General features: G+C 39.0%; 2 protein-coding genes across 13 annotated transcripts in view; one reads left to right on the top strand and one right to left on the bottom strand.

Moving 5' to 3' along the window:
* The first annotated feature begins 15 nt into the window (after positions 1-15).
* Positions 16-18,702, top strand: arhgef33 (Rho guanine nucleotide exchange factor (GEF) 33). 3 transcript variants are annotated; one of them, XM_044136299.1, is made up of 17 exons: positions 16-173; positions 4,691-4,734; positions 6,883-7,047; positions 8,500-8,621; positions 8,725-8,882; positions 10,457-10,561; positions 11,369-11,495; positions 12,022-12,154; positions 12,896-13,003; positions 13,127-13,219; positions 13,402-13,550; positions 14,340-14,429; positions 14,555-14,733; positions 15,511-15,968; positions 16,043-16,255; positions 17,623-17,762; positions 17,962-18,702. In XM_044136299.1, exons 1-17 carry the CDS (start codon positions 122-124, stop codon positions 18,086-18,088), a joined length of 2,463 nt encoding a protein of 820 aa, XP_043992234.1. In that variant the 5' UTR covers positions 16-121; the 3' UTR covers positions 18,089-18,702. The 3 variants fall into 3 exon arrangements, with proteins under 3 accessions (XP_043992234.1, XP_043992233.1, XP_043992235.1); XM_044136298.1 differs by having other exon boundaries at positions 14,337-14,429; XM_044136300.1 differs by lacking the exons at positions 16-173; positions 4,691-4,734; positions 6,883-7,047 and adding an exon at positions 7,256-7,425 and having other exon boundaries at positions 14,337-14,429.
* Positions 18,703-19,103: 401 nt separating this feature from the next.
* LOC122842434 (mitogen-activated protein kinase kinase kinase kinase 3-like) overlaps positions 19,104-27,493 on the bottom strand; it is a 52,638-nt gene continuing 44,248 nt past the window's right edge. For 6 of the 10 annotated variants that reach the window (XM_044136287.1, XM_044136292.1, XM_044136290.1 and 3 more), the window contains 7 exons: positions 26,194-26,365; positions 26,042-26,110; positions 25,838-25,930; positions 24,973-25,043; positions 24,452-24,507; positions 23,039-23,092; positions 19,104-22,614 (listed from right to left, as the gene is read on the bottom strand). In XM_044136287.1, coding sequence (XP_043992222.1) covers positions 22,527-22,614; positions 23,039-23,092; positions 24,452-24,507; positions 24,973-25,043; positions 25,838-25,930; positions 26,042-26,110; positions 26,194-26,365 — 603 coding nt within the window. In that variant the 3' untranslated portion in view covers positions 19,104-22,526. The remainder of the gene's footprint in view (positions 22,615-23,038; positions 23,093-24,451; positions 24,508-24,972; positions 25,044-25,837; positions 25,931-26,041; positions 26,111-26,193; positions 26,366-27,493) is intronic. The other 4 variants (XM_044136288.1, XM_044136294.1, XM_044136296.1 and 1 more) reach the window with 1 other exon arrangement.

Below are 27,493 nucleotides of genomic sequence, written 5' to 3'. Positions count from 1 at the left end.
AGACTTCCTCAGAAGAGAAGAAGACTGGTGAGGAACGGGCTGAAGTCAGATCTGGGGCCGGACGAGGTACCTGAGAACTGCAAGAACCGAGCTGGACCGGGCTCAGAAGGACTACCTGAAGATGGAGAATGATGGAACAGAAGCCGAGGAGAAGCTTGAGGATCTGCCCGAAGGTAGTTGTTTGAAAAATAGTCTTTCGTTTAAATGAAAACTTTAGTCATTTAAAGTAGAAAAGCCAAAGCTGTAGTATGGAAAAAAAACAACAATATGTTGTTTAAGGATTTATAGACACTGCTCACATTTGAGAGTTGCTAAAATACACAAGATTTTATTCAGATATTAAGTATTTCTTTAAATCTTGATTTGAGAGTTATCTGACATGTAATCTTTGTTGCCAGGGTGTGAAGTTGTTGGTATTCTTTGGTAAAATATTTCTCCATTTAGCAAGCAATGAGAACTCAGAGTGTCCAATCACAAAGCTGCAAGAGATACATCTGCTTATTTCCATATAGTTTGTATTTTCAATCCGCCCTGTGACAGACTGGCGACCTGTCCAGGGTGATCCCGCTTCTCGCCTGAAACGCTAGCTGGAGATGGGCACCAGCAGCCCATCCCCTCTAGGGACAAGGGTGTAAAGAAAATGGATGGATGGATTTTCAATCCAGTGCATTAAAGGCAAATTTAAAACATATAAAATATTCTCTTGTGTTGTTGGATATGAAGATGTGAGACAATATCCTATTTTTTATTTCTTCATAATTGAAACAAAACAAACTTATTATGGAAATTTGCAGTTTGCAAGAAAAAACAAGACAATACAGCAAACATGTAGGCTTTTTCTGTCCAACATGGTGGAAACTTCATGCAATCAGTGCCGGATTTTGAATGCAGGGCAAAAATATGAAACATAAACAACGTGGATCCTTTGGAAAGGTTCCAGTTCAAGTAAACAGGAACCCAGAACTAAAGAAGCATGCAGATACGATATACAACTGGGTCAGCGTCTCATGTCACCAGGAGGTCAATTTACTTGACTGTTTTTTGTTTTTTTTGTGCCTTATGGCCGTTTTGTATCTTCTGATTTAAAACATTTATAAATTATTGCAAGCTTAAGGATTCTGTTCTTTCTGTGGCATGTTAGCCTTGACTCCCGTTACCAAGATCCTCCTCACGTCTTTCAAAAGCTGTTTTACAAGATTATGTGTATGAGAAACACATTTTTGATATTTCTATAGAAAAATGAGCTCTTGTTAGTTTGCCGGTTTTAACTTTACAAAAAGAAATTTGTGAATATAATGTTGAAAACTAAGATCAAATTTGCCTTCACTGCATGTAAAGAACACTAATAAGCATTGGCATCTCACATGCAGCTTTTGATAATTACCTTTTGCCAACAAACTTCACTTCTGACTCACTTACTGAAGCAAATGGTGTCCCTCAGGTATGTGTCATTGGAACACTTCATTTCATGATTACAATAATCCTTACTCATTTTTCCATTTAAATGGTGATGACAGTGTTATTTAGAGTTCACTATCTGCAGTAGGCCTGACTCTCGCTCAGCTGCAGCTGGCTTTTAATGTTCTACAATTAAATTTTATTGGTATAAAACTTGTTTTAAACTCACAGGAATCAAATCTCATGCTTCCAGTTAGGAAACTAAGCTAATTAACTTGACACCATTTGCAGATTTCCTTCTTGGTGTCTGTACAGACTTTAGAAAACAAAAAGCATTTAAATTCACTGTGTCTCATGGACATTGACATGAAAAAGAAGAGTTTTGCTGAGGATTTTTAAAAGACTTACGGGGAAAAGTAATCTGTCTCTAGATGTTTTGCTTAACTTATTTGAACACAAAAGCTGAAAAAGTATGCATGTGCTACTATTGTTGATGTAACTGACCTTTAGTTCATTTGTATCCCTGTCTGTGTCGTCCAGGAAACTTTTTAAAAAAAACTAATCTTTTAAATCTCTGTGACATTTAAAAAACACAGGTCCTTTAAAATAAAATCACATGTTCCTGCGCACTGGATCACCAAGAACATGTTTTTTTTCTTCTTTTATATATTTATTTGAAATGTTTGAAGTGTTGTTTCAGGACAGTGGCACGTTGTGACATCTTGATGCCAATTTTCTGAAGCTGAAGGGAAGCACACGACCCCAAGTTGCCACAGGAAATTTGACACGCCGCGTTCCCACAGACAGAAAGGCTCGATTGTTGAACACTTGATACACTTTCTTTAGCTCGCTCAGAGACTTGCAGTATGTTGTGCCAGCGGGCTTAGCCAATTATGCATGATGATATATGTATCATGCGTATTTGAGATGGCCCTCTGCAGTTTTGACAGTAGTCCCAAGCTGTGCAGTGGCATTTTAGGCGACAAACGGCAGCATTGTGCAGCCATCCGTCCAAAAAGGATTTGCATTTGCACATAAAATTTTGATCTAGTTGAAAGTCGCAGACTCGTCTTTGACAATTACATTTCTTGGTAGTAAGAAAAATGCTTTTGACTGATAAGTGGCATGTTTAAAAACATCAAGAACAAACTTGTGCTCTGACTAACAGTCAGGGAGCTAAACTCCCTTCCCATGACCGGTGAAGCGAACTATCTCAACTTTTGTGGGATAAAATATCCGTCATGGTCTAGCAAGGGCGGAGCTTTGGGGGGTGTGGTGGACCCCCAGCCAGGGGCCTAGGGGGGCCCCAGATGGGAGGCAGAATATGATTTCAAGGACTCAAGCCTTTATCGTGTCTGATGAGAGCTGGAGAAAGAGGGCCATCTTCTGTTGAATATGATATATGTCACATTATAAAGAATGGTGCCTCAGTAGATTATATACCGGTAGTAGGTTGACCATGAGTTGCTAAAGAACTTTACAAGAACGACGCTATCCGTGGTTCTGAACTGATTTGAATTTGCATTGTTTCATCATTAGTGACCAGTAGCCTGATGTTTCTGTTGTACTTCATGTCAGATGGATTTCAGAATGACACAGTCGCTCTCTGTGTTGGTGAATGATAGGTATTTTTCAAACCTTCATAAAGAGACGACCACAGACAACGTTAGTGAGTTTTCAATAAGGTCTTTTGCAAAAGGAGAAAACATAGCAAACCACTTCTCCAAGGTGTTTACCACGCGTTCTGACTCTGCATCAGAACCAGTCTTTTATTACAAAACAGGGCAGGGATGGAATGTGAAGGTAATAAATCAAATGAGGGTTATTCTAAACATAAAAAGAAGTGAACACAGAACTAACACACAACTAACACACAGGCTCTTTAAGGAGCATCTCTAGATTAGGAAGCAGCTGCAGCTTAAAGGTCATAGGAAAACTACCAATGTAAGAATGATAATGCATAATTATTCTAACAGTGAAACTTGTAAGATCCACTGTTGCGGGCATATCTGTGTTGTAAAGTTAAATTATCATGACCTTTATTATCTGGGTTTAAAGGGCCCGGTCATTAGCCCCGCCCCCTGGCCCGACTCTGACTTGTTCCGCTAGTGGGTCTAGGGTAAGTAATTTTACCACATTAAAACACATACTGTGTTGGTCTGCTTTAATAAGTGATACATTTGTTGTATTGCGGTTGATAAATGTGTGGAATTGACCAACAATCAGTTAATTGATTGTTTAAGGACGATATCCATGTGAGTTGGCCTGTGATCTCAGAAGGTTGGTGCTTCATGGAGAACTGAGCTGCATGCACAGGCACTAACAGAGAAATACATTGCTAAAGTCAAAACAGAACTCTTTATCATAAAGTCCATCTTTATCCATAAAAAAAATGTCATACGTGTCTTATTATCTACTATTCAAGTGATTCTGAGTCTGCTGTTTTTTTCATCAGCTGCCTAATAATAAGGGAATCTATTCGCTGAGGATATAACGTCTTTTTTGAAAAACGTACTTAATTAATATTTAATGTAAAAAGTTGCAGAAAGGCCTAAAGATGAAGCCTAATAGTCAAATGTATTGTGTGTCTTTGACTGTTGATGTTGTAGTTAAGGTAATAAAACGACGTAATTACCAAATAAATCCTTTCCACATTGAATACTGAAAGCAAGCTAATGAGCAGACTATTTTTTTTATTTTATTTTAAATGAAAATAACCACCTTGTAGCTTAATGAAAATGACATCTAATACGTGGGCTGAATGTTATTTTCAAAGGTGTTAATGTGTTAAAGTACTGAATGTGGCATAATATTTTATTCCATGCAAACAAACAAACACAGAAGTACACACATACATTAGTATAACCCATTAGTATATCAAAACAAACAGTGATTTTAAAGCTGATATACATACCTTACCCTTTGGGTAGTGTTACACCACTAATATTGCTCTTAATATATATTTAAATATAATTCATACGTTTGTATGTGCACTTATGTGTATATATGCACAGAAGTAAAGTAGTAAATTGGATTTAATTCAAGTGTGGTTGGTGTGGTCAACACTTTTTATGCCTGCAGCAGCCATGCAGGCATTGGGAACCCTTCAACATCCCTAGTGTAGTTCAGATTTCAGATTTTATGTTTTCTTGCCAGAATGTAGAAAATAAGATCCTGGGTTCACATTAAGTGTGTTATTAATTCTGATCTTGATGGGAATCAATAGTATTTCATGCTACACCTCCAATTCTTGGTATTTTGCTGCTGATTTACATAGCTTTTCTTCTTGCAGATACAGCAGAAGGTGTGGAAAAATGTCCCCAGGAGATTTCTAAGGTAAATAAGTAAAAGAAAAAACTGTTGTGTCACAAGTCAGAAGAGAGTCAGGTATTTCTTTAAAGCTTACCGCAGCCTCAGGTTGCTTTAAAAATAATCACTTACTGTGTTTTATCTAGTAGAGAAGGTTCAAAATCTGTTCAAGAAAACCTTTGTTAAATTCAACTGAGAGATCTTCTGACAGAAAACAACTGAGACCATCAGAGGTGACCGTCTGTCCATCCAAAGCCCACATTTTTGTCACAAGTTGCAAAAAAAAAAAAGTCAATCTGTTGCCATTCTTGCCCTGTGGCTCCGAGGTTGGAAACTGTAGTGACGTTATTAGATAGCTGGACTGTTTTTTTTTCTTTTTTTTTCTGAAAACCGAAGGCCAAGAAAATTCTGCCGTTTTTAAGACACCACAACATCAGTTTTAAAGAAAACACAATCCATGCTGGAGTTTCTTGTCATAAATGAATATAGAACCACTAATCTATGACTTAGTCACCAACCATGAAGTGGGAAAAAAAACCAAAAAAACAACTTTGTTACCTTTACACTACAGTGGAAGGAAGAATGAACTGAAGCCCGCTGGTTAGTGTTTATGGGTACTGCCAATATAGAGAAACTAAACTTTATGTTAGCCAAAGATGAAAACACAAACAGAGACATATGGAGAACTTCCTGAAACCTCATCCGATCGTCAGCCTCCAGGTAGTGGGACGTTAAAGATCAGTGTCAGCTGAAGGAAGAACCAAAGGCAAGCAGGACAGACGCTCTATTGAGCCTCCTGCCTGATGCCTTTCACATGACTGAGAGCAAGAACAACACAGAGATGGAAAGATAGAAGGAAGGAAGGAAAGAGAGCTGCCTGGCCCACGTAATGTTCCCATGAGCTGATTCACTTAACCCCACCGAGTAAATTCAATCAGTGACACGAGAAAACTAAGAATGGAACCACAAGAGAAGACCCGAGTGGACAGAGGCTGGTGTTGGTATAGGATTAGGGTAGGAAACATTGGCTTTAAATGAAGGAAGGCTGTTCATACTTAAAGTCCTTCACTGGAAAGACTGAATGAGAACAGATAAAACCTGAACGACCCATAGACTCCAGAGGGAAACTCCACGAAACTCTATCAAACACACTTAGGCGGTTACAGAGGTTGTGAATTGTGAAATAAACAGAGAAAAAACCAAAACAAAACAACATTCGGTTTTTTTCAAAGAAATCAAAAAACACTGAGAATCTATTTTACAAAATAGAACCATAAAAACTAAACAACCGGTCGTCAAAAAAAATAAAAAAATTCAAATCGCTGGCACCAGTTGCGGTTCTTGCATTAACGTCGCCGTCGGGCAGCCTCCATTTTGGCCGCTCCTTATACACACACAATTTATAAAGTAACGGAGATGTCAGGAACTAGCACCACTGATTTCAAATATATTGATGAAAATAAATTGATAAAAACTAGGAACTCACATTTCTCACTGATAGTAAACATGTTTCACAAACTGTTGTAAAGAATCTGTCAAGAAGGTACAATCATTTCTGGGCTATTTTCAGTTCCTGGTCAATCTATAGCCGCTCTCAAAAGTGTAAACATTAGATATCAGGTCTACAATAGTGTGGTGCTTTCAATCAGACACCAACTTCCATGGTAACAGCCCATGATGTGCTCACAGGTCAAAAGTCAGTCCTTAAAGTGCAACTAACCCCCCTGTGTAAGCTAGACCTCTCCCATGACAAATTTTGAAGAATCTCAGCAAAGTGGGCGGAGCCAAGAGACATTAAGAGACCGAGTTATGTGCAAGAAAGAGAGGAAGGGGTGTGGTCAGGAAGAAAGAAACTCTGTTGCTTACTTTATACTTTGTCACTATGTTTAGAAAACCTTCTATTTTTCGCCCCCAGACTGTGACACTCTGAGCAGAAGGCCACACTACCTACATCACTATACCACTTCCACTTTTATGCACAGTGCTTGAAAAAAGTGTTTCTTTATATTCACTGAAATGTTGTTAGTACTGTTTAATCACAGAACTTTTCCATTATTTATACACATAGACACTTGATTTAATAACTAATCGTTACTACTTTTGCTTGTTTTACTGTGACTCTTCCTTTAACCTGATCCTGGGAAGATGGTGTTAACCTTTCTCCGTGTGATCCAGGTGCAGGGCCTGCTGGTGGAGCTGCGCGAGGGGCTCCGCGCGGCTGTGGCCGAGCTGGGCGATCTGCGACAGAGGGACCACGTTTTGGAGGAGAAGCTCCACGCACATCAGACTGAAGTGGAGGATAAGATAATGGGCCTCAAGAACTCTCTCAACACATTTAAGGTGCAAGACTGAGTAAAACAGAAACATGTGCAGGTTCTATTTTTGGAGCCGCAGACAGGATTCTGTAACATGGTTTAGAACACGAACCGAAAACTAATTCAGTTCAGGGTGAAAATGATTGCCGCTGTAGATTAAAAAGGCAGAAATGTGGGTCTGAAACTTGTACAAAGTTTAAAACCATCTCACAGTCAAAAAAGGGCTCGAGTGGACCCGTATTTCACCCGGTACGCGTTCCCAGCGCGTGCGTCTTTGCTTTTTCTTCTTCTTCGTGGTTTCGGGAAATAACGGTTCACTACTGTTACTTTCCCGTTGTCCAGCCATAGGATCGGCCTCACTCTTCCTGCTCGGCGGGCTAACACTGTACGAGGGGTTTAATATGTGAGTATACATATTTTGGCCTCCATTGCAACACTTTCTCGAAGGAGAGAGTCCACATTTGGGAGCCAGATTTAGAGTGTTACTCAGATGATCTCTTTAACTTTATCACCTAATGTTATGTTACAACCACAAACTTTAATGTATTTCATTTGAATTTCATGTTATAGGCCAACACAAAACAACAATAATTTTTAAGGGGAAGGAATAGAGTAAATCGTATATACTTTAGTTTCAGATTCCCTCTTGAAATTTTGTTTTACGTTTGTGTTGCGTTTTCTCAGTTTCATCTGAAAAAATATTTTGTTTTTATTTGCCCCCAAATGACAATGTTTCGTCATCCAGCCGGCAGAAATGCATGGAAATCATATTACTATGTTATGAAAGTATTTTGAAGATACCTATAAACTTTTCATTATTTTGGTCAGACCTAGGAAAGAATTTTGACCGGAAAAACACAAAAACACCTAAAGATATCATAAGTTCGATGATATATCAAACTTAAATAAGTATTGGTATAAGTATTGGCAATACGGACCATATCAATATTTAGACATCTCCACTCATTAGTATACTCCAGCGCCTGAGTGCTTCGTTTCTTGGTCGTAATAGAGCTGATTGTTCACTAATGTAACCAAACAGACCTTCACAGAACATCTGGGATTATAGTGAGATTAAATTACACTCAATTTACTGATTAGATGGTACTGAAGGCAATTGAATTCAGATTCAGATTATCCTTATTGTCACTCAACATAACATCAGAGATGCTGCAGAAGGAAATTACAATGCATATTAAGTCACAAATAGAAACCATAAAGGGATTTAAGAAGAAGAACAAGCACTGGATGAAAAAAAGGGGAGGCACAATAAATGTAAGCAACAATATGTGCAAAACAATCAAACTCAGATGAATAAATAATGATAATTGTTATTATGAGCTTTTTTGTTGTGGTCATATAAAATGCCAGTAACCAGCACTGCTATCCGCTGCAGATTTTCATTTCACTTTCAATCTACAAAACACATAATTAGTCAACCGGGTCAGTCCCATTTCTACATGCCATCTGTTCACAGGAGGAGCTGAATGTGGCATTGTTCCACATTAGAGAAACTTCCAACAGACAAAGGGAGGCACAGAGGAGGATGGAGCTGCTGCAGATCGAAAGCAACAAGGATATAATCCCCCTTCCACACAGGTAAGGCTGCAGCAACCCAATGTGCCTCCTGATTCATGTGGAGATCATTTTCCTTTTCTTCTTTCATCTAAACCTGACCTCCTACGCTTATGCGGACCTACAGGTCCAGCAGCAGGAAGAGCTCCAGGTCAGACGTGCTGGCGTCGTCCGGGGACGAGCACATCTGCACACCCAGCCAATCAGAGCTCAGCGTTTATCAGAGCTTTTTCCCGACTCTGCCTCAGGCCGAGTCGCCGCAGAGGAGCAACACGTCTACACAAAGTGAGTCTGTTTTCATCCATTCTTGGTAGTGTTGACCCTCAAGCTCTCTGGAGGTCTTTCAGCTATCGTTGTTGGACTTTGGCTGATTTTTCTGTTATTTTTGTTCCAGTCTTTGTAATCCATCTTGACAGAATGATGCAGTTTGTGCAAAAATTTAAAAAAAAGAAGGGAAGTGGAGGGAATAGGTGGAAGTGTTGGGCCTAAAATAACTGCATAGCAGATGACGACTGTCACCTAAGATATGTCTTAAAACAAACATTAGCTATTGAGGAAAGACCTGAAACAGGACCAGAGAAATGCATCATACCTCCAGGAAAAAATCTGGAAACTGTTTGATCATTTAGAAACCCCAAAATACACAACAATTGAGTTTAAAAACAATGTTTGTGCTTTCAGATTTCAATTTTTACTTCATTACATAAAAACACAAAAATAACATTTTCTGAAAAATAACAGCCTTTTAACATTGATTAGCATTTAAAATGACCTTTTATTTTCAATTCCTCATATCATACGGTTTGAGTTACGGACAGAGGAATAACAAGTACGGAAATACATAGACATGTTCTTTAAAACGCCAAAAAGGCCAATTTTACTGTTCCATTTCGGCAGCCAGATTTATGTAGCTCAGGGTTTGAAACTGGGTCAAACAAATTGTAAAAAAAAAAGAAACATATATATTTTTAAAAAGCACTGATTTATATTATATTGATAAATATGACCAGACAAAGTTGTAAAACATTACTAAACTTCAGCGTGGAGTTGATTCATGATTTGTAACATTTGAGGTAGAGGTTCCATCCATCCATGGATTTTCTGTTCACCTTTGTCCCTAATGGGGTCAGGAGGGTTGCTGGTTCATCTCCAGCTACGTTCCGGGTGAGAAACAGGGTACACCCTGGACAGGTCGCCAGTCTGTCCAGGGCAACACAGAGACAAACAGGACACACAACCATTCACGCACACACACACCTAGGGAGAATTTAGAGAGACCAATTAACCTGACAGTCATGTTTTTGGACTGTGGGAGGAAGCCGGAGAACCCGGAGAGAACCCACCATGCACAGGGAGAACATGCAAAGTCCATGCAGAAAGACCCCGGGCCGGGAATAGACCGGGTCAGTCCCTTCTTGCTGCAAGGCAACAGCTCTACCAACTGCGCCACTGTGCAGCTCTGAGGTAGAGGTTTTGTACCCAAATGTTCAAAATATTAAAAAAAAATTAAAAAAAATCTAGAGATATGGGTTTGGAAAAGAGCAGAGTTTCTTGAAGAACCCTGAGGTAGTTCTTAAAATTACTTAGTTGGTGGAAAAAATCCCCATTTTTTCTGTCAAGTATAACTGGAATATTTTTTTAGAGTTAGGTTGCTTAAACAGAAAAACTGTAATGGTGTGGAAATGGAGCTGTAATGAATAAAAGAACTGTCAAAAAAATAAAAATCACCCAACAAAGGCCTGGAGAAATGCTGAGATAAAGTCTGGCTCCTTTACAGCAAGCCATAAAGACACGAGGGAAGTATTTTGAATCGATATGTGTATTTTCCTTTTACTCATGCTCATGTTTACATCTTACAGCCTCCACTTCTGACCAGGAGGCTCAGCAGCAGAAATCTCTGTCATGGGGAGAGAAGATGAACAACAGAGACCAGATGGAAATCTCCAACAATCAGACTGAAAACAGTAAGAAAAATCTCTGTAAAACTTCTACAAACTATTATTAACCACAAACAAGTTAGCCTGTCATAAGCAGTGCCCTCATGTTCTGAGGGCAAAAAATAAATAAAAAGGTGTAGGTGAAATCACCTATTCCTGTTTTAAGATTTTTCTTCAGCTTTTACAAACAATGAGAAAAGCAAAGTGTTTTCCACTGAAAAAAAATACGAGAAATGATCATTTAAAAACCATGAATAATAATGAATAAATACTCAATAAAATTAAAACTAGCAAATAGCTTTTAGCTTTCCATTTAAAAATGTTTACCTAAAACTAAATCTAAAAAAAAAAACATGTCTGATAAGATCTGAAGGTTACAGTTAAATATTTAAAGTGGAACTCAACAAAGGCACATAAATAAATAATATCAACAATAGCAATTGAAATAATACTAACTAAAATAATAATGGGACAATTTTATAAATTTGTAATGTGTACAAATAATGAACTCAAAAGCTAGTGATGAACTAAATAATAATCTAAAAATCGAGCTGAATTGTTTGTAACTAAAATCAATGTAAAAGTAGGTGAAGTAAATGTGTCATGAATTCCAAACTTAATGAAAGTTGCTGCTGCTGTTGTGTCATTTCTAAATCAGTTTTAATTTTTTTTTTCTAAGATGGAGAGATTCTTTCAAATTACCTCACCACGTATTTGGTATTTTTAGACTTCTTTCTGTCGTGTTGGGAATCTTGAGCAGCAAGAACAAGGTTACAGAGTAACTGTGACTTATAGTTACATTTTGTGTTAGATGTTGTGGTTTTATATGTGCAGATAAGAGACAACGTGCTGCGCTGGAGCTGCTGGAGTCGGAGAGAGTCTACGTGTCCCATCTGTCTCTGCTGCTGAAGGCCAACATCTCCTTCAACGGAGCCGAAGCTCCGACTACGAAGGACAAACGGTAGCACACTCCTCCAAAAAAAAAATAAAAAAAATTTTTTATTAAAAAATTAAAAGCCGTGTTTTGTTGAGAGAAGCTTCAGGCCAGCCACTTCACATTCCCAAACTGGCCCTCTGAGCTAATTTGAAGGCTTACGGTGATGGAACAACAGGAAATAGATAAATCAAATAAAAGAAGGTCATAAACACTACCGAGACAGTGCTTGTTATTGTAATTGCTGCAGCACACACATGCTACCAATGAGGAGAAGACCTAAAGAAGCGCAGCCACCGCTGGACTCGGACAAATTGCGTTTAAAAATGGCTGCTTTCGCTTTAACGTGTTGCCGTTTGTCGCGCGAGCCGCCAAACAGAAAGCTTGTTCCCGCCTCGGTCTATAAGGAGCTCCTGGACGTCGATGAAGACGAGTGTCTGTTCCACGCCAGATTTTCTAAACGACTTTAACCTCACTTATTCCTGAATGATCACATTGGAAGAAAACTGTTATTCTTTGAAACATTCCCCGTGTTTTTCCCTTCTGCTTGCAGTCCTTTCCCCAGCTCCTTACGGTTTTTGATCCAGCAGCACCTGGAGCTCCTTCACACTCTGCAGGAGCGCGTGCTCAGGTGTCAGTGGCAAGGCATCATGGGAGATGTGTTCATGAGGCTCACTAGCAAAGAGGTAAACATGGAATTAGACTCTACAGAATAATGTGGAAAAACATTATTTGTTAATCTTTATGCTTTTAAAGAGAAGTCTGACCTGATGTGTGTTGTTTTAGTAGATCTTATTGTGCCACGCAAAAAAGGCTTTACTCACTAATTTTTCTCATTTTGTCACGTTACAACAACAAACAACAATGTATTTCACTGGAATGTTTTGTGATGAACCAACGTAAATCAGCATCTCCTGTAATTGTGATGTGGGGGGGAAAAAATGTAAAAATAGTTCTCAAATAATATTTGCTACTTAGTAACTTTTTAACCAAACCACCAAATCCAGAACTATAATTTTAACCTCCTAATATGTAGATTGAGAAAGGAAAAAAAAAAGTCATGATGAAATAAGTTCAAATTTAAAACGATCAGATGATCTTAAAGGTGTGGCATGGCTTTGTGTTCAGTCTCAGAACTGCTGCTAGTCTGTAAGCGTGTGTTGTCATCATCTTTGATAATCTGCAGACAGAACGGAGATCGTGGGCCTCTCGACTGCATCTCTGATTAATTCTCATTCGTGGCTTACACACACTCCTCACTTTTGATGATTTTTTTTTTTTTCTGTTGTTGATCACCTGGATTGGCAGAAATAATTAAGGCTTCTTCTGGGAAAACCAACATTTCTAGCGGTTTACAACCAAAGCTGTGGCTGAAGGGGGTAAAAATCACATGAGTTGAACGAAATGAAAACATTTTCTCCTCTCAGAGTGATTTCCTGGACTTCTACATCTCCTACCTGAAAGAGCTTCCAGATTGTCTGTCCGTCGTCTCCATGCTGGCGTCCAGCTCCATGAAGTCCGCTGCTTTTGTGGATGTAAGATTAAGAAAAAAAAAAAAAAAAGCCAAACACCTTTGAGTGCTTCCTTACTGATTGAATTATGTAAAACACTAACTTGTTCTCTTCTTGACCTGGTTGGCCGTTTCCTGCCACCGTCAGTGTGACGTTGTGGGGGATGAATCCAGACCTTCGCTTTACACCCTGCTCCTCCAGCCAGTCCAGAGGATCCCAGAATATCTGCTGCTGTTACAGGTGGGATCTACAATGTTAGTTCATTTGAGTTAAATTAGTCTTATATGATCTGAAATAAACTAAACAAAATCTTTTAAATGTGTGTTTTCATCATTTGGTTCAGACTGAATTTTCCCTTTGTATGTTTGAATGATTGAAATGTTTATATATATATATATATATATGTATATACACATTTGCAGGGCCTGCTCAGGCAGACGGATGCAGATCACCCAGATTACTACCTGCTGCTGGTCTGCATCCAGCAGTTCAGGTCCTTCACTGCGCAGCACCACCACCTCCTTCAGCACAACCAGGAGCTTCTGCTGCTCAACCGCAAGGAGGTGCAGAGGTCAGAGCAAATGGCCGGCACAAAGCATCCACACAGCCAGTGGAAGATAGAGGATATGGCTCCCCACCCAGGGCGCCACAGCCACATGTGGTGGGATAATCAGTCAGCACACACGTGCTACCAATGAGGAGCTCCAGACAAGTTTCTCTTTACAAAAAAAACAAAACAAAACACATATGACAGTACACCACAGCTGAAACATTAAGCTGATGTTGGTATTTAATTTACAGTGCTAAATCATCATCATCATCATCATTATTATTATTATTAGGAATCTGAACTGCATTTCATCTTAAAAAAAAATAAATTTTAAAATGTAAAATACCTGATTTGTTTAAATCTGAAATGGTTTTTGTACATAAAACACAAATGATCTTAAATACAGTTCTGCATTTGTGTTGCTTTTTATTCTATTTGTGAAAAAAAAGAAACAAAAAAAACCCAACAGTAATAATAATAAAAAAAAGTATTTTCAAAACTCGTCAAGATAGACTAAAAGTAGAAACAGAAACCCCTGATTGTGTTGTACCGTTTGTGGTGCAACACAATGTACCACAAACGCACTTTTATTTATATTTGTACTTGCTTATTTTTGTGTTGCTTGAAATTAAAATAATTTCCCTGTAGGGATCCATACAATAGTCTTGAATCTTAAAATCTCGAATCCACCCATTATCCACCCATGTATGGGTGAGGAGGAGGGACACACAATTTATGCAATAACGGTGGATACGTTTCATTTATTCCCTTTTAAATCTGTTTGTCCAATCTGTTCTGCTCCACCAGCAGGTCCAACATGAAGCAGCTGTTAAAGACTGTAGAGGGAGGGATTCAAACTAGCAACATTGGTTCACCTTATCCTGGCAGTAATGCAATACTGTGAGTGTTTTCAACTGCTTTGCTTTTCATTCTTATGAGATGGTAACAGATTACAAGCATGCTGCCCATTCCAGATCTCTGGGTAATCCGTCAAGCAAATTTTAATGACCTTTTCTCCTCAACAGGGAACATGCTAACATGGTGAAGCGCCGGAAGCAGTGTCTCCTGGAGCAGATTCAGTCCCACCGCTTCCAGGATTGGGATCACAGTCAAGATCCACAGAGTCGCTGCTACAGCGCAGAGTGGCCATCCCAGGTGCCGTTCTTCAGTCACCATCTGGACTCACGGAATCCAAAACAAACGGGTACGTGGTCGAAAGAGCTGCTGGCTATTGCGTCAGGTCGACTTAGTCTGCCTTCAGTTTAGTAAGATGAAACAAATTGAGAGAAGTTGATGTCCGGTCAAATATGTTTTCTATGTCTCACGTAGCTTTACCGTCCACGTTCATGCTGACTACTTACCAAAAGTATATCTGAGCACTGTCAAGTTTGACTAATGGCCAACGTAGTGCCAAAAGTCAGTGACACCACCAGTGATTAAACTTGTTTAATTTAATTTCAGAAATTAGCTAAAAAATCAAACACATTGCCCACAATGGAGAAATTCAATAACAGATGCGATATAAATTTTATCCTCAGAAAGGCTTGCCAAGCCATTTCAAAAACCTTGAGAAGCCACTGATTCACAGTAAAACCCATTATCCATAAATAGAGAAAATATAGGACAGCGGTGAATTTGTGTCATTTGGAGACTTGGGTGAAGTTTCTTCTGTTGGGTCTTTTCTGGTGTGGAACATCATTAGAGAAGTGTTTCTCGATTCCGGTCCTCAGGGACTACTGCCCTACATATTTTAGATGTGTCTCTAATGTAGAACATCTGATTCCAATGACTGCATGATCTCCTCTGCAGAAGTTTGTTGCTCACCCACTTGTTCAAGTAGTGCTTGTGGCGGTAGCGATGCACCTAAAACATGCTGGGCAGCGATTCCTGAGGACCAAAACTGAGAAACACTGCAGTAGAGTAACTCTCCAGAATGCCTTTGGCAGTCTAATAAGCTGATTGATCAATATTTGGCCTCTAGGTCTTGGCAGTATCCCAGAAAGCGAGATGTCTGAGAGATCATGTCAGCACAATCAGGTGCCCACCAGACCGGCTGAATTTCGTCAGGTTCAGCCCGGCTCGGCTCTGGCCGATGCCCTCGGGGAGTTCCTCCTTCCTCCCGACCCTCCAGGGATGGAGAGTCTCTATGATGAAGATGGGGTCTCCCTTCATGACGCATCTCTGTTTGACCAGTGTTCATCGGCGTCCTCTGACTCCTCCATCGACATCGCCTTTGTGAAGTGCCCCAAAGTCCCCCAGGGATCCCATCACGCGGTGGCAACCAATGTGCCGACAAACCGAGATGTCTTTGGCAATGGAGGAAGCCCAGGTAATGGTTACAGCAAACTGCCAAACCGGGGTTGTGTGTCACCAGATGAAGCTGTAATGACAAGACGCAATCTCCATCGACCACTTCAAGCCAGCCAGCGTCAGAGTAAGGTGAGTGCATCTAAGTAGATAGATTTTTCGGTCAACATGCACATGCCCATAAATAAACTTTTGCTTCTGTAAAGTCACTGAATGGCCTGCAGATGGAGAACACAGTGAGTGGTCTGGATGTGGGACCACTGTCAGACCACCTCCAGAGAATGGGACTGGGCAGCCACGCCAAGCTGGAGCGTCAGGGCAGTAAGGGCAGTAAATGTTCCACCCCGTCGCATAAAGTCCACAGTCCCCTGGGGAACACGGACAAACAGAGTCCAGATCTTCACGGACTGCTCAGCATTGTGGGTATCACAAGAAATATAAGTGATATTATATATTGCCAATACCATCCACCCCTCCAAGTCAGAGTGGCCTCATGCAACTAGCATCCAGTTTTACAAACAATTGTAAAAGAAGTGGTTGCTCTCAGGAAATCACAGAATTGAATGACAGTTAGTCAGCCACAAAGCTGTAATGTCACAGACCACGGTTACCGGATGTTGCAGGCATCACACGCAGAAGTCACCCTTACTTTCCACAGTCATTAGCTGTAGTGCTAATGACCAAACTTCATGTGACCTTCAGGTTTGCTGTAGAGCAGTAGATGTCTTCATGGAGTGGGATTCCAGGTCATGAACTCAGATGCTTTAGTTCCAGTGAAAAGACTTCTTAATGCTTAAACTCGCAAAGAGCTTTTGGACAATTTGTGGATGATCCCTTCTTATTTCAACCAGAACAGAAGGTGAAGTCCATAAAGAGGTTCAAATCCATGTCTCAAATCCAGAGTCCTAACCTCTCAGTCCAACATCGTCTTTAAGACCAATTGGAGCAGAGACAGAGAGGAAGGACTTCTCAACCAACATCAGTGCGTCTGGGATAGTCGAAATTCTCCAAAACACCCTCCTAAACCTTGTGGAAAGTAAACACTGTCAGCAATGTAATCTGTCATTTGCACCCGAAATGAATGTTCTGTTGCTTATTTGTAAATCAGGTCAATAGGAATTGGCTCCACCTAGTGTTGTGAAAAAACAAAGAAAACATTTCTGTACTGCTAGTGGTAGATGGTGCCAATTCACAGCTTACGGTTCTGTGCCATTTTGGTGTCTTCTAAGGACTCCGGACTGTAATGGTTAAAAAGCTCCTTACTGGTCAGTGAACATTTCTGCACTGAACAGAGATTCTTTTAAACAACAATTTAAGATTTGTGAAACCTTAGTTACAACTGTACAAAAATAGAAAAGGTCACCTTTTGAGGTTTTCTTGGGATTAAGACCACCTCCAATTGAGACAAGCATGAAGCACACAATATTTCAATTGTTTACACCTGAACTGAACTTTTCCACATAGATGATATAGGCTTTAGAACCCAATAACATTACTGGTGTTTTTCACATTAGTGTATGTAAAAAAAACACCAACCTAAGTATAGGATCATAATGGTATTAAAAGCCTTTTTTTGAAGGGGCTTCATTAGGTAGGGGGCGTTTGGTTTGTTGTAGGGCAACAGAAGGAGCTACCCAGGAAATAACGGCTACTGTATGCTAAAGATAAATTCACATTTTGATATCAATGGTGGTTTAAAAAGGGGGAAAATAAAATCTTTTTTTATCTTCTTGTGTCTTTTTATGAGTGAATAAACTAAATAAATCCTTGTTTTTAACCTGAGCAGGAGTCGGGCATCCAGTCATGGGCTGACGAGTCGAAGTGGGGGAGCACAACAGAGGAAAATAATCACACCCCCTTCAGCGAGAGGAGTCGCAAGGACAAGGGAGGCTTCAGGAGCTCGTTCAAGAAACTCTTCAAAAAGAAGTAGGCACTGTTATTTACCACTGATACACTCTGCACTGTGTGAGTTTTAAAAGGGCATAACAACTATTAGAAAAGATGTCAAGTCAGGACGAATAATGTCAGTATAATGAAAGTACAAATAAATATTGTGCCATCGTGAACACCTGATAGAAGACATTTTCTAAAGCTTTTTGTTTCTTTTTTTTGGTCTTCCAAACAGGGCTGCTGATGAGAAGAAGGAGAAGGGAGGAGAAAAGACACCAGAAAATCAAAACGGTGAACATGAAACGTCGATGAAAACCCCCAAACTGGTTCACCTGGAGATAAACCGTGGCACAGCTGTATAACTTGTGCTTAGTGGGTATTTTACTGCTTTGTACAAACATTGTATGAGCTACGCAGCAACTTTTCACAAATTGAAACGTGTTTTTGTTTTTTTTTCCTTCTGAAGGAAAGCACTAGTTCAAATACCAGTGATATTTTTTTTTTAATTTAAACAAAACCACAAAATGTGTTAAATTCAGCTGTTTTAAATTCTTTGCAACATTGAATATTGATTTAATAGCATCAAAATGACAAGTTGTAATTTTGTTTTCAGTCAGCTTGCGCTTTCGTCCCATGATTGTTCTCAATTACAATTTTCCTTTGTTTTTCTTTTTGTCCAACTAACCCATTCATGCCAGTTTCAGCCTTTTAATCAGTAGGTTGTTATTTTTTTTAAACTCTACTATAAATTTCAGACATGACTCCTCTGTTCCTCTCAGTTACACTATATCCAGAATTACTGCAATATACTCAGGAAACATTAACAGCTACAATGTTTATGTTTGTAAGGGCTTACAATGCTTATTTAAATACACTACGTAGAAATTACAATGTTCTTGTGTTTATCCTGCACTAAATTTATCTTGAGAGAAATGTACTCAATAAAAGTTCTCACTGGCTATTCTTCTGCCAATCAGCAGATTGTTGAGTTATTGTAACACTAAAAGATGCTAACATCTATTAGCACTTTGCAACCTGAAACTGTTCAAATTCACAGTACCAGACAAATGTTTTCATAACCGTTGGAACTTTTGCCTACTTTGTTTTGTTGTAACCATAAACTTTAATGTATTTCAGAAGGATTTAATGTGGTATACCAGTGCTAAGTAGTGCATGAGTGTGAAGTGAAACAAACAAACAAACAAAGAAATCAATGAGTTTTGATTAAGTGAAGCAAACAAACAAATAAAAAATCATCTCAAAAGTGTGGGCAACCCGATCCCTGATAACACGTTGTTGTGTTCAAAGTTTTAAAGCACAGAAATACTTTTGTCGTATTTTAAGGCGGCGCAAATGAACAAATCACAAGACGGCTGGAAGCTTCAGCTCCTTCCTTTTAATGTGTTAACCTGTCATCTCATAAATCTGTTACACTTCTGAAACAAAATATAGGCAATTATACAGTATGTAAAACAAACCCATTTTTATTTTACACTATTTACACTTTATAACGTTTGCATTGCATTATGAAAACAAAGACAAAAGTGATGCGACGGCGACAGAGGAGACGTCACCTGCTGTGTTTTTTTTTTTTTTTTCCTTCAACATCGGGAAGGAGACGAGGATCAAACGGAGTTTGGGGAAAAACTTGAAATACTTAACACTGATCAGCTAATGAGCAGCAGACAGGTGACGCTCCCAACTAAACAAAATCCCATCGCGATGATATTTATGCCACTTAGATCTTCTTTCATCCAGAAAATTCACACATCTGGTACCCAAAACATCTTAAAACAGATTAATTCTACAGGATACTTGACTCGGGTTGAGCAGATGCTGTTTGAAGACTTCACCTGGTTTTAAAGGGTCGCATATGAGAGGGAGGAAGTTGGGAAACAGCATAATGTCATCGAACATGAACTCTTGATGGACATTTTCCCCATACGGTAAAAAGTCATGAAAAGGAAAAAGAAACAACATGAAGCAACCGAAACAGTTTAGTCAAGAAAAATCCACGAGCGATTCTAAAAAAATCAGGTGCACCAGAATAAATTCAGGCAAAAAAAATTAAATTATGAGACAATATGTAGGTGCTGTGAGCTATTTGAGAATTTAAAGAGATTTAGACATGATTTGTTCAACACAAACCAGCTGAGATTGGACTTTGTATTTCTTCTGAAATCTAAGATAAATCAGGAGGTAGACTATCTATATATGGCCACAAGGTTTAAGAACATGTTTAAGTGATATTTTAAAAAATATATATATACATATCTCGTCTGACGTAAAAGAAATGCGACTGTTATTGAATCATTTTTTTTTTATTGTTTGTTTATGTATGGTTTTAATATAAAAGGAACTTTGCAAATTAAACTGAGGCTTAAACTTAGATTTAAAATAAGTTTGGCATCCATCTCTTCAATGAGTGTCTTGAGTTTATGCTTTCAGAATAAAAGATAACTGAAAATAAGAAGCTCTCTAAATATTGTGATTAAATGGAACTTGGGGAAAGTTTCCTTTAATAAACGAACCCCATATGTCAAGGCAATTACAGATTATTTTCTCTCATTTTGGGGGCTTTTACTTTTTATAGGATTTCAAAAATCATTTACTTGCTTAACTTCAAGCTTTTTCAAATATATTTTGTCTGCTAGTAAAAAAAAGACAATCTTCACTCTGTAGTTGTTATTTCTATCCATATCCATATTTAGTTGCCAGCACAGATGACGTCTGCCCAGAATTTCTCCTCCCAAAGGTTGAAACAGCAAGTTTCATCGGCTATGAGGAACAGTAAGCCTCAGAAACACACCAGCAGGGGGCAGCAGAGCTCTTCCAGCTGCTTTGTCGAGGCAGGAAGTGGTTTATTAGCTAAACGAAGAGGTTTTTACATCTCATGCGTGCCTCTCTTAGGACATATAGATGAGGATTAGAATTTCACAAAGCTAAACATTTTGCAACATTTTGAAATGTCTTGGGATGGAGTTGAAAACATGGCGCTCCTTTAGCTTCCAACGTCGATAACAGTTTCTCGAAACCAGAAATATCTTTAACAGACTAGTATTTTTTTTAAGCAAAGAAAAGGCTTAAAAACGTCTTTCTTCAGCCAGCTGACAGTCAGCGTGAAAAAAATAACATGCATATGGTCACAAGTACCATAGCAATCATACTTGTGACCAGCTCATGCCTGTGAGTGAATACACATCTGAAGCGACGCTTACGTCAATTTACGTGTGTTTATCGGAAGTCATGAGGTACGCTGGGAAAAAATAGTAGAGCGGACTTCAGCTGTGGGTAGTTTTTAATCAGAAACCTCGACGCTACTGAAGAGCACAAATCGGAAAAGAGTGCTTGGGCGTGGCACGTTGGAGTGTTGACGGTGTGGGTTGGTCAATATCAAAATGGAGGGGCGTATTTCTTTGTCGGTTATGCGAGTTGCCTTACACCAACTAACAAAGTAATTTCTGTGTAAATTATTAATTTATTGGGTTGTATTTATTTGTTGCTGCTCCTTCAAAGTGACCTCAGCCTGATAACCAGACCGGCACACCACACACTTCCATGTTCACACTCTGCATCTACAGGCACACACTGTGCATACACACACGGTCACACACTATCATGACGTCGCATTTGCTTATGAAACACATTTCGTCTTGTGCAAATTTCAAATACCAGTGGTTCAATAAAATAAAAGGAAATAATAATAATAATAATAATAAAAAGGACAAATATTTCTGAATAAAACAACGTTAAAAACTGAAAGGGGGCAGAACTCCAAGTGATGAGGCAGGAAATGATACGTGCAGGATGAAAATGAGCATTCGCATCCTGCATGTGTTCGTCGGGATATCTTTGCAAGGAAATGTCCGATTACTGAAGCCGTCCACCTGAAGAGAACCGAACCTCGCCACACGTTGAAAACAAAACAAACATAAAAAAAAAAACAAAACAAGAAATTTGAGATTTTGTGACTCTTATTTGTGTCTCCAAGGTTCGACAGAGCAGCTATTGACACACATATATACACAACCAGACTTTTTCTTTTAGTGTTTCGACTTTGCCATTAAAAAAAAGTATTTACAAAGAATTAAATAAAGGTTTAATAAGCACTTGTGTGGTGTAGTGACGGGTACTGGGGATTTATCGTTAGCGAAAGTGGCAAAAAAAAAAAAGAGTTTTTAGTCTGGTCTCTTTTTTTTGTTTTTGTTTTTTGGCCTTTTACACAAACATTTTACGACAAATGAAGAAAGCCGTCCTTGTTAGTAAAGTTACGCCATGCCACAATAAATAAAAGGACAGCTAAAACAAAAACAAAAATGGAGGAGGAAAGGAAAAAAAGGGGGTCAGAGGTGAATTTCTGGGGCAAAATGGCCCTTCTATGAAGCTTCGGCACAAACAGCAGTAGTATTACAAGAAGAACTAGTGTAGCATTGGTGTGTTTTCTGGATGTTTCTATACTCCATGTGCAGTCTTGCAGGGAAAGGTGGGAATCTGCGTCTTCACGCCGAGTGTTTAGACTCTTTGCTTTGACATAAACAAATCCAAGAGAAGTCCCTCCCTCTACTAACACCTTTCACATACACACACACACACGGATGCAGTTTAAAAGGGTGCAAACATCTGCATTCACAAATTCTCCTAGTCTCCCGGTCACGTTACCAAGCAGGCGGGCGAGGGGGTTAAGCTGCGGTGCTGGGATGAAAGCGACTACCGGCTCGTTTCATCGCTCCCTTGTCTGCGGTAGCGGTCGGGTGTTTAGGCGGCGCTGCGGCGACGGTGCGAGGGTCAGGGGGTGGGGACTCAGTAGCTGTTCTCGTGGCCCGCCAGGATGTAGAGGTTGCTGTGGGCTGTGGGGTTGTCCGTCGGCCGGCTCTCCAACACCACCACCCTGAAACACATGCAGTTAATTTAAATAATAATAATAATAATAATAATAATAATAATAATAATAATAATAATAATAATAATAATAATTAAAAAAACAAGAACACGGCATGATTTCCATGAATCGAAAGAGTAAAAGGAACGATAAAGAAACAGGATTTAAGGTAGGAACGTCCGGTCAATCAGCAACCCATGGAGAAATCGGATGAAGGATGTTATTTAGAGGAGGGGGAAAAAAATGGCTGGTCACCCCAAACGACACCTTGAACAGAGTAATAGACTTGTAACGTGACATATCATCCCTTATTTGGACTCAAGAGGATCAGTAGTAAGGTAGACACCAGAATCTTCCAGAACGTTTAAGAGGAGTTTGTTAGGAATCCCGAAAGAACAACAAAAAAAAAAAAGCTGGTGAGCGGTGCTTGTACCTGGGCAGAGAGCGGCCTCTGTCCTCAGAGTCTGGGTCTCTACCATCAGCTCGTCTTCAGCGAGAAGGCAGCAGAGAGGATGTTAACGGTGTGTTTGTGTGTGGACGGCGAGTCAGACTTTTCACACTTAAAGAAATGCTTAAAAGTTGAACAGAAATTTCTACAACATTCGTTCCCAACTTATTGTCGCTTGTTTCTTACAGAACTTCTTTGCTAGTGATCGTTTTATGTCTGGGAATTGTGCTGTGTGTTCTGATAACGGCTGTGTTCGCACACATCCATGAGGACAAGAAACCAAAAACTGGTTTAAGAGAAGCTGTAGCACCTTGCAAAAGTAACCTCACCCTGTGAAGATTTTTCTTATTTGAACATTTTGTCATATTACAACCTCTTCAATGCATTTTAGAGTGATTTTGAGGTGGTGTAGTACCGTGGTCCCCAACCTTTTTAGTACAGCGGACCGGTCAACCCTTCGTAAATTTTCTGCGGACCAGGGGGGGTGTGGGGTGGAGGGTGTTATGCATTGTGATTTCATGTTGGCGCGCAAGACGTAACCGACAGCATCCGGTTTAGGATTGTCAAAATAAAAGCTCCTCCAGACTCAATACATAGAACGGACATATTTCATTATTTCTTGCACGGCCCGGTACCAATTAGGGGATTGGGGACCACTGGTGTAGTACATTTCAAGCTTGAGGCGTCCATTTTCAATTGGGTTCAAGTCAGGACTTGAACCCAATTGTTCATTGGGTCCAATAATACCCAATAGTACCTTACAATAGTAGCTTCATTGTAAGACATGGAGCTACTATATTCCGAATCATTGGTTTCCAAAGTCAAACCTCAAGGTCTAATATCTGGATTTATGAGTGTTTCAATTACAGTGAGGACTGAAATCGAGACAATTTAAACAATATTCTCTTGGCCTTTTAGTTGCTATAGATGTGTATTGTAGTATATCTGTAATTGTTCCACAATCTCTCAATTTTCAGATGATGGATGGAACAGTTTAGATGAGATTTTCAAAAATACGCTGTCCTCAAAAACAAACATCTGCGGCGTTCACAGAACACAAGCATTTATTAGTCCAGCGTAGTGGACGACGTTTACCTTTGTAGCGATTCGTAAAGGGAATTTATCACACCGGATTTCATTTGTTTAGGTGTAACACAGGAGTAAAGGGAGGTAAAAAGCAAACACACGCCATACTTGGTTATTTATATAAAGTCCCAATAAAATACATCAAAGCTTGCCGTCGTAAAAATCACAAAAAGTGAAAATGTTCAGGGCACTTTTGCAAGGAACTCTGCACAGAAAACAGAGATTTACACTTTGTACTCTTAGCATTTTGCAGCTGTGACCGCGCATGTCTATCTGAAAACGTGCAACAGTAAAACTGGACGTCTTCCTCACCTGTCGGATCCTAGTAGTCTGAAGATGCGTGTGTTGTCACAGATCTCTTGCGTGATCTAGGAAAAAAGATAAAAAATTAATTAGATTCTATTAATTAACAGATTCTACATAGTCAGAAAGTGGACAGAAATTTGAAGACTGAAATCTGCAGACTGGTTAAAAACTCTACAATGAGAGAGCCTCATATTCCCACTAGGTTTTATTTCCTGTTTAGAGTTAGCGGTTAATCTGAACAGGCATGATGATGCTGTTACTAACTTCTTGTTTCTGAGCAAAACAATCTGACCGGATAAGTCTAGAGTGATTAATCGGGAGTGTCACAATTAATTAAAATCTACAAAGCTAGAGTTTTTACTACCAGAGAAGAAAATGCTTATTGCCTTAATAGCTAGTGGTAAACCTCTTCTACAACTCTACTGTGATTTGATTTTTTTATTTCAGAGTGGAAAAAGCAATTTCCTCTTGGGGTTCAATAAAGTACATTCTTCAAACACAGGTCAGCTCTAAAAGATCAGACTAACCTCATTAGTCTTGAAACTTCGACCTTGCATGCCGTGTCTCCAGAAGGCCAGAACACTGTCCTGAAGACAAACTGTGGAAAAAGAAGACATTCATCCTGCTTTTATCAAAAATAAGGCTCTTATCACGAAACTAAATAAATAATTGAAAGTCCAGTGCTGGATAAGTAAGAAAAGGTTAAACGGCAGACGTTAATTTCAGGCGTGATCCTTAAAAAATGTCTTCCTTTGCAAACTCCTACTCTGTCTACAGACATACTTATGTTGGACTAATTATTCGGGGGTAAAGTGTCCTAACCTTTTCCTGCCCTAGAAAAAGGCAGGAAAAAAAGTAATTTTTTGTTGTTAATTAGATAAGATTGCTAGGCAATGGTTTATGTGAAGGGATGTGCATAAGACTGACATGACACTGTCATAAATATGACATAACACCTGTTATGAACATGAAGGAGTCTTTATGAATGTTGTCATGAAGTGTCATTGGGTAAATAATGACAAGTTCAATGCAAAGTTGCTTTAAAAGTCGCATTAAAAGTCCATTAGAGGTACCAACTTTGACACTTTAATGCAAATATGGCACTTTTAATTGACTTTTAAAGCAACTTTGCATTAAAAGTGTCATAATTTACCAAATAAACATTCATAAAGACTCCTTCATGTGCATAACAGGTGTTACATCATGTTTATGACGGTGTCATGTCACCCTATCAGAAAAAGTGTTACAGACTCCTATTCCAGAAAATTGGAATCTCTCATTGATATGTGAACATTTCTTTAAAACAATAGAATATTTAATAGAAAGTCATGTTTTTTTTCAAATTGATAATAATTTGTTTCTTAATCAGCTAGTCTGTTTTCCGTCTGTTACCTATAGCTTCGATCTGGAAGTTGAAGGTGAGTTCAGCGGACAACTTCCGGCTGGATTTTAGCCGGCCCTGGAGGTTCACTATCTTTATACATCCTGAAAGACGAGATGGAAGAAAAATAAATAAGTCAGAGTATGACCTCTAAATATGTTTTCATTTGGTCTAAAAATGTAAACGCTGATATGAGTAGAAGTCGTGTTTCTCACTGTCTAGGCAGACCAGAATAGTGTCTCGCTCCAGCTGCGTGACGTGGATCACACATGTCTGCGGCATGTCTGCAAAGAAAAACATCAGGACCGGGTTTAGTTTTGATTCCAAAAAAAAAAAAAGCCCCCAAAAAGAGCCACGCCGCTCTGACCTGCTTCTGTGAACCAGGAGGAGGTAGCATTGGGGTTGACGGTGCCGAACCGGACCACCTGGTTGAGTTCGGTTCCTTTGCTGACCGCTACGCAGATCAGAGGGTACACGTGCTCCGGGACCACCAGCATCTCAAAGACTTCCAACGGACACGGCAACGGGAAATCGATGTTCTGCAGAGGAAAAAGGAATTAGAAATATGGGGGATGTGAAACTGTCAGATAGCAGATTATATTTGTTAAGTCAGGGATAAGTCCTGCATATGCTTCATCTTCAAATGTCATATTTTTAAAAGACTTGAATTTCCAGATTGTGCACATTTGACAAAATATAATCTAGCAGTTTTTGAGTATTACTGCTTTTGTTTGGCTTGTTATAAAATAAAGAAATGGAAATCTTAGTGTCTTGGTAGGCACCTAGTGGTTCAATCCAAGTTCAAAGTTTCAAGCTAAACCCCCACCTCCCACCAAAACTGTTAAATGGGCAGTTAGTAGTTTCCTTAAAATTATTTTTAGTGAGTGCAATCAGTAGGTCAAGAACATTTTCAACGATAGGTCAAACAAACCAATGGTTAAAATCATTATGTAATGTGGCCAATTAAAGACAAAGTAGCCAGTTCAGATACAAAAGCATTGGATTTATCAGACATCTTTAGATTTTTGTCCTTTACAAAACAGAAGTAGGGCCAAAAAGACTGGAAAAATGTGTTTTCTAAACGCAATCAGATCTAAAAATAAATTCCATATTTTTTGTGATTTCAAAGAAACTCAAATTTAAGACTTTTTAAGATAATTATGAATGGAATTTAAGACCTATGATTCCACAGAAATGTACAGTAAACTGACGATAAATTTGGACTTGATAGATGTAAAAAAGCTAGGCAACTAGCTAGCAAGGGTATATTAGTATTAGTATATTAGCTAGCCATCTCAAGTCACTTAATACAATGAGGATGTCTGAGCAGGACTCAAACTTTTGCCTGACAGAAAAAAACCCCAAACAGAATATGTAGGTTTAAATAGTCATGCCAAGACAAAATGTAAGACTTGTGGTTAATGTACTTAAGGCAAACTTCTTTTAAAAATGTTTAAAGACATTTTAAGGCCTTAATTTTAAATACAGAAATTTAAGACTTTTTAACATCGCGCAGACACCCTGATTAGGAAGTCGTTTAGGGCTCTGAATTAGGTGGAATGAAAATTTACTTTTATATTTTTCTCCTCTCAACAACAACAACAAAAAAAGGTAATCTAAAATGCTTACAATATTTTTTTTTTGAGAAAAAGGAGCATTTAGGAAAG

Source organism: Gambusia affinis, linkage group LG13, assembly GCF_019740435.1.
Source record: "Gambusia affinis linkage group LG13, SWU_Gaff_1.0, whole genome shotgun sequence".
In the NCBI taxonomy this organism is placed as follows: domain Eukaryota; kingdom Metazoa; phylum Chordata; class Actinopteri; order Cyprinodontiformes; family Poeciliidae; genus Gambusia; species Gambusia affinis.
This window is presented reverse-complemented; position numbering and strand designations above follow the sequence as displayed.

Excerpts from the sequence above, each read along its gene's own strand:
- arhgef33 (XM_044136298.1), top strand. The coding sequence starts at position 122 with ATGGAGAATGATGGAACAGAAGCCGAGGAGAAGCTTGAGGATCTGCCC. Across the intron at positions 8,883-10,456 it reads GAGCAACACGTCTACACAAA|CCTCCACTTCTGACCAGGAG; the intron begins GTGAGTCTGTTT and ends TACATCTTACAG. Across the intron at positions 17,763-17,961 it reads AAGAAACTCTTCAAAAAGAA|GGCTGCTGATGAGAAGAAGG; the intron begins GTAGGCACTGTT and ends TCTTCCAAACAG.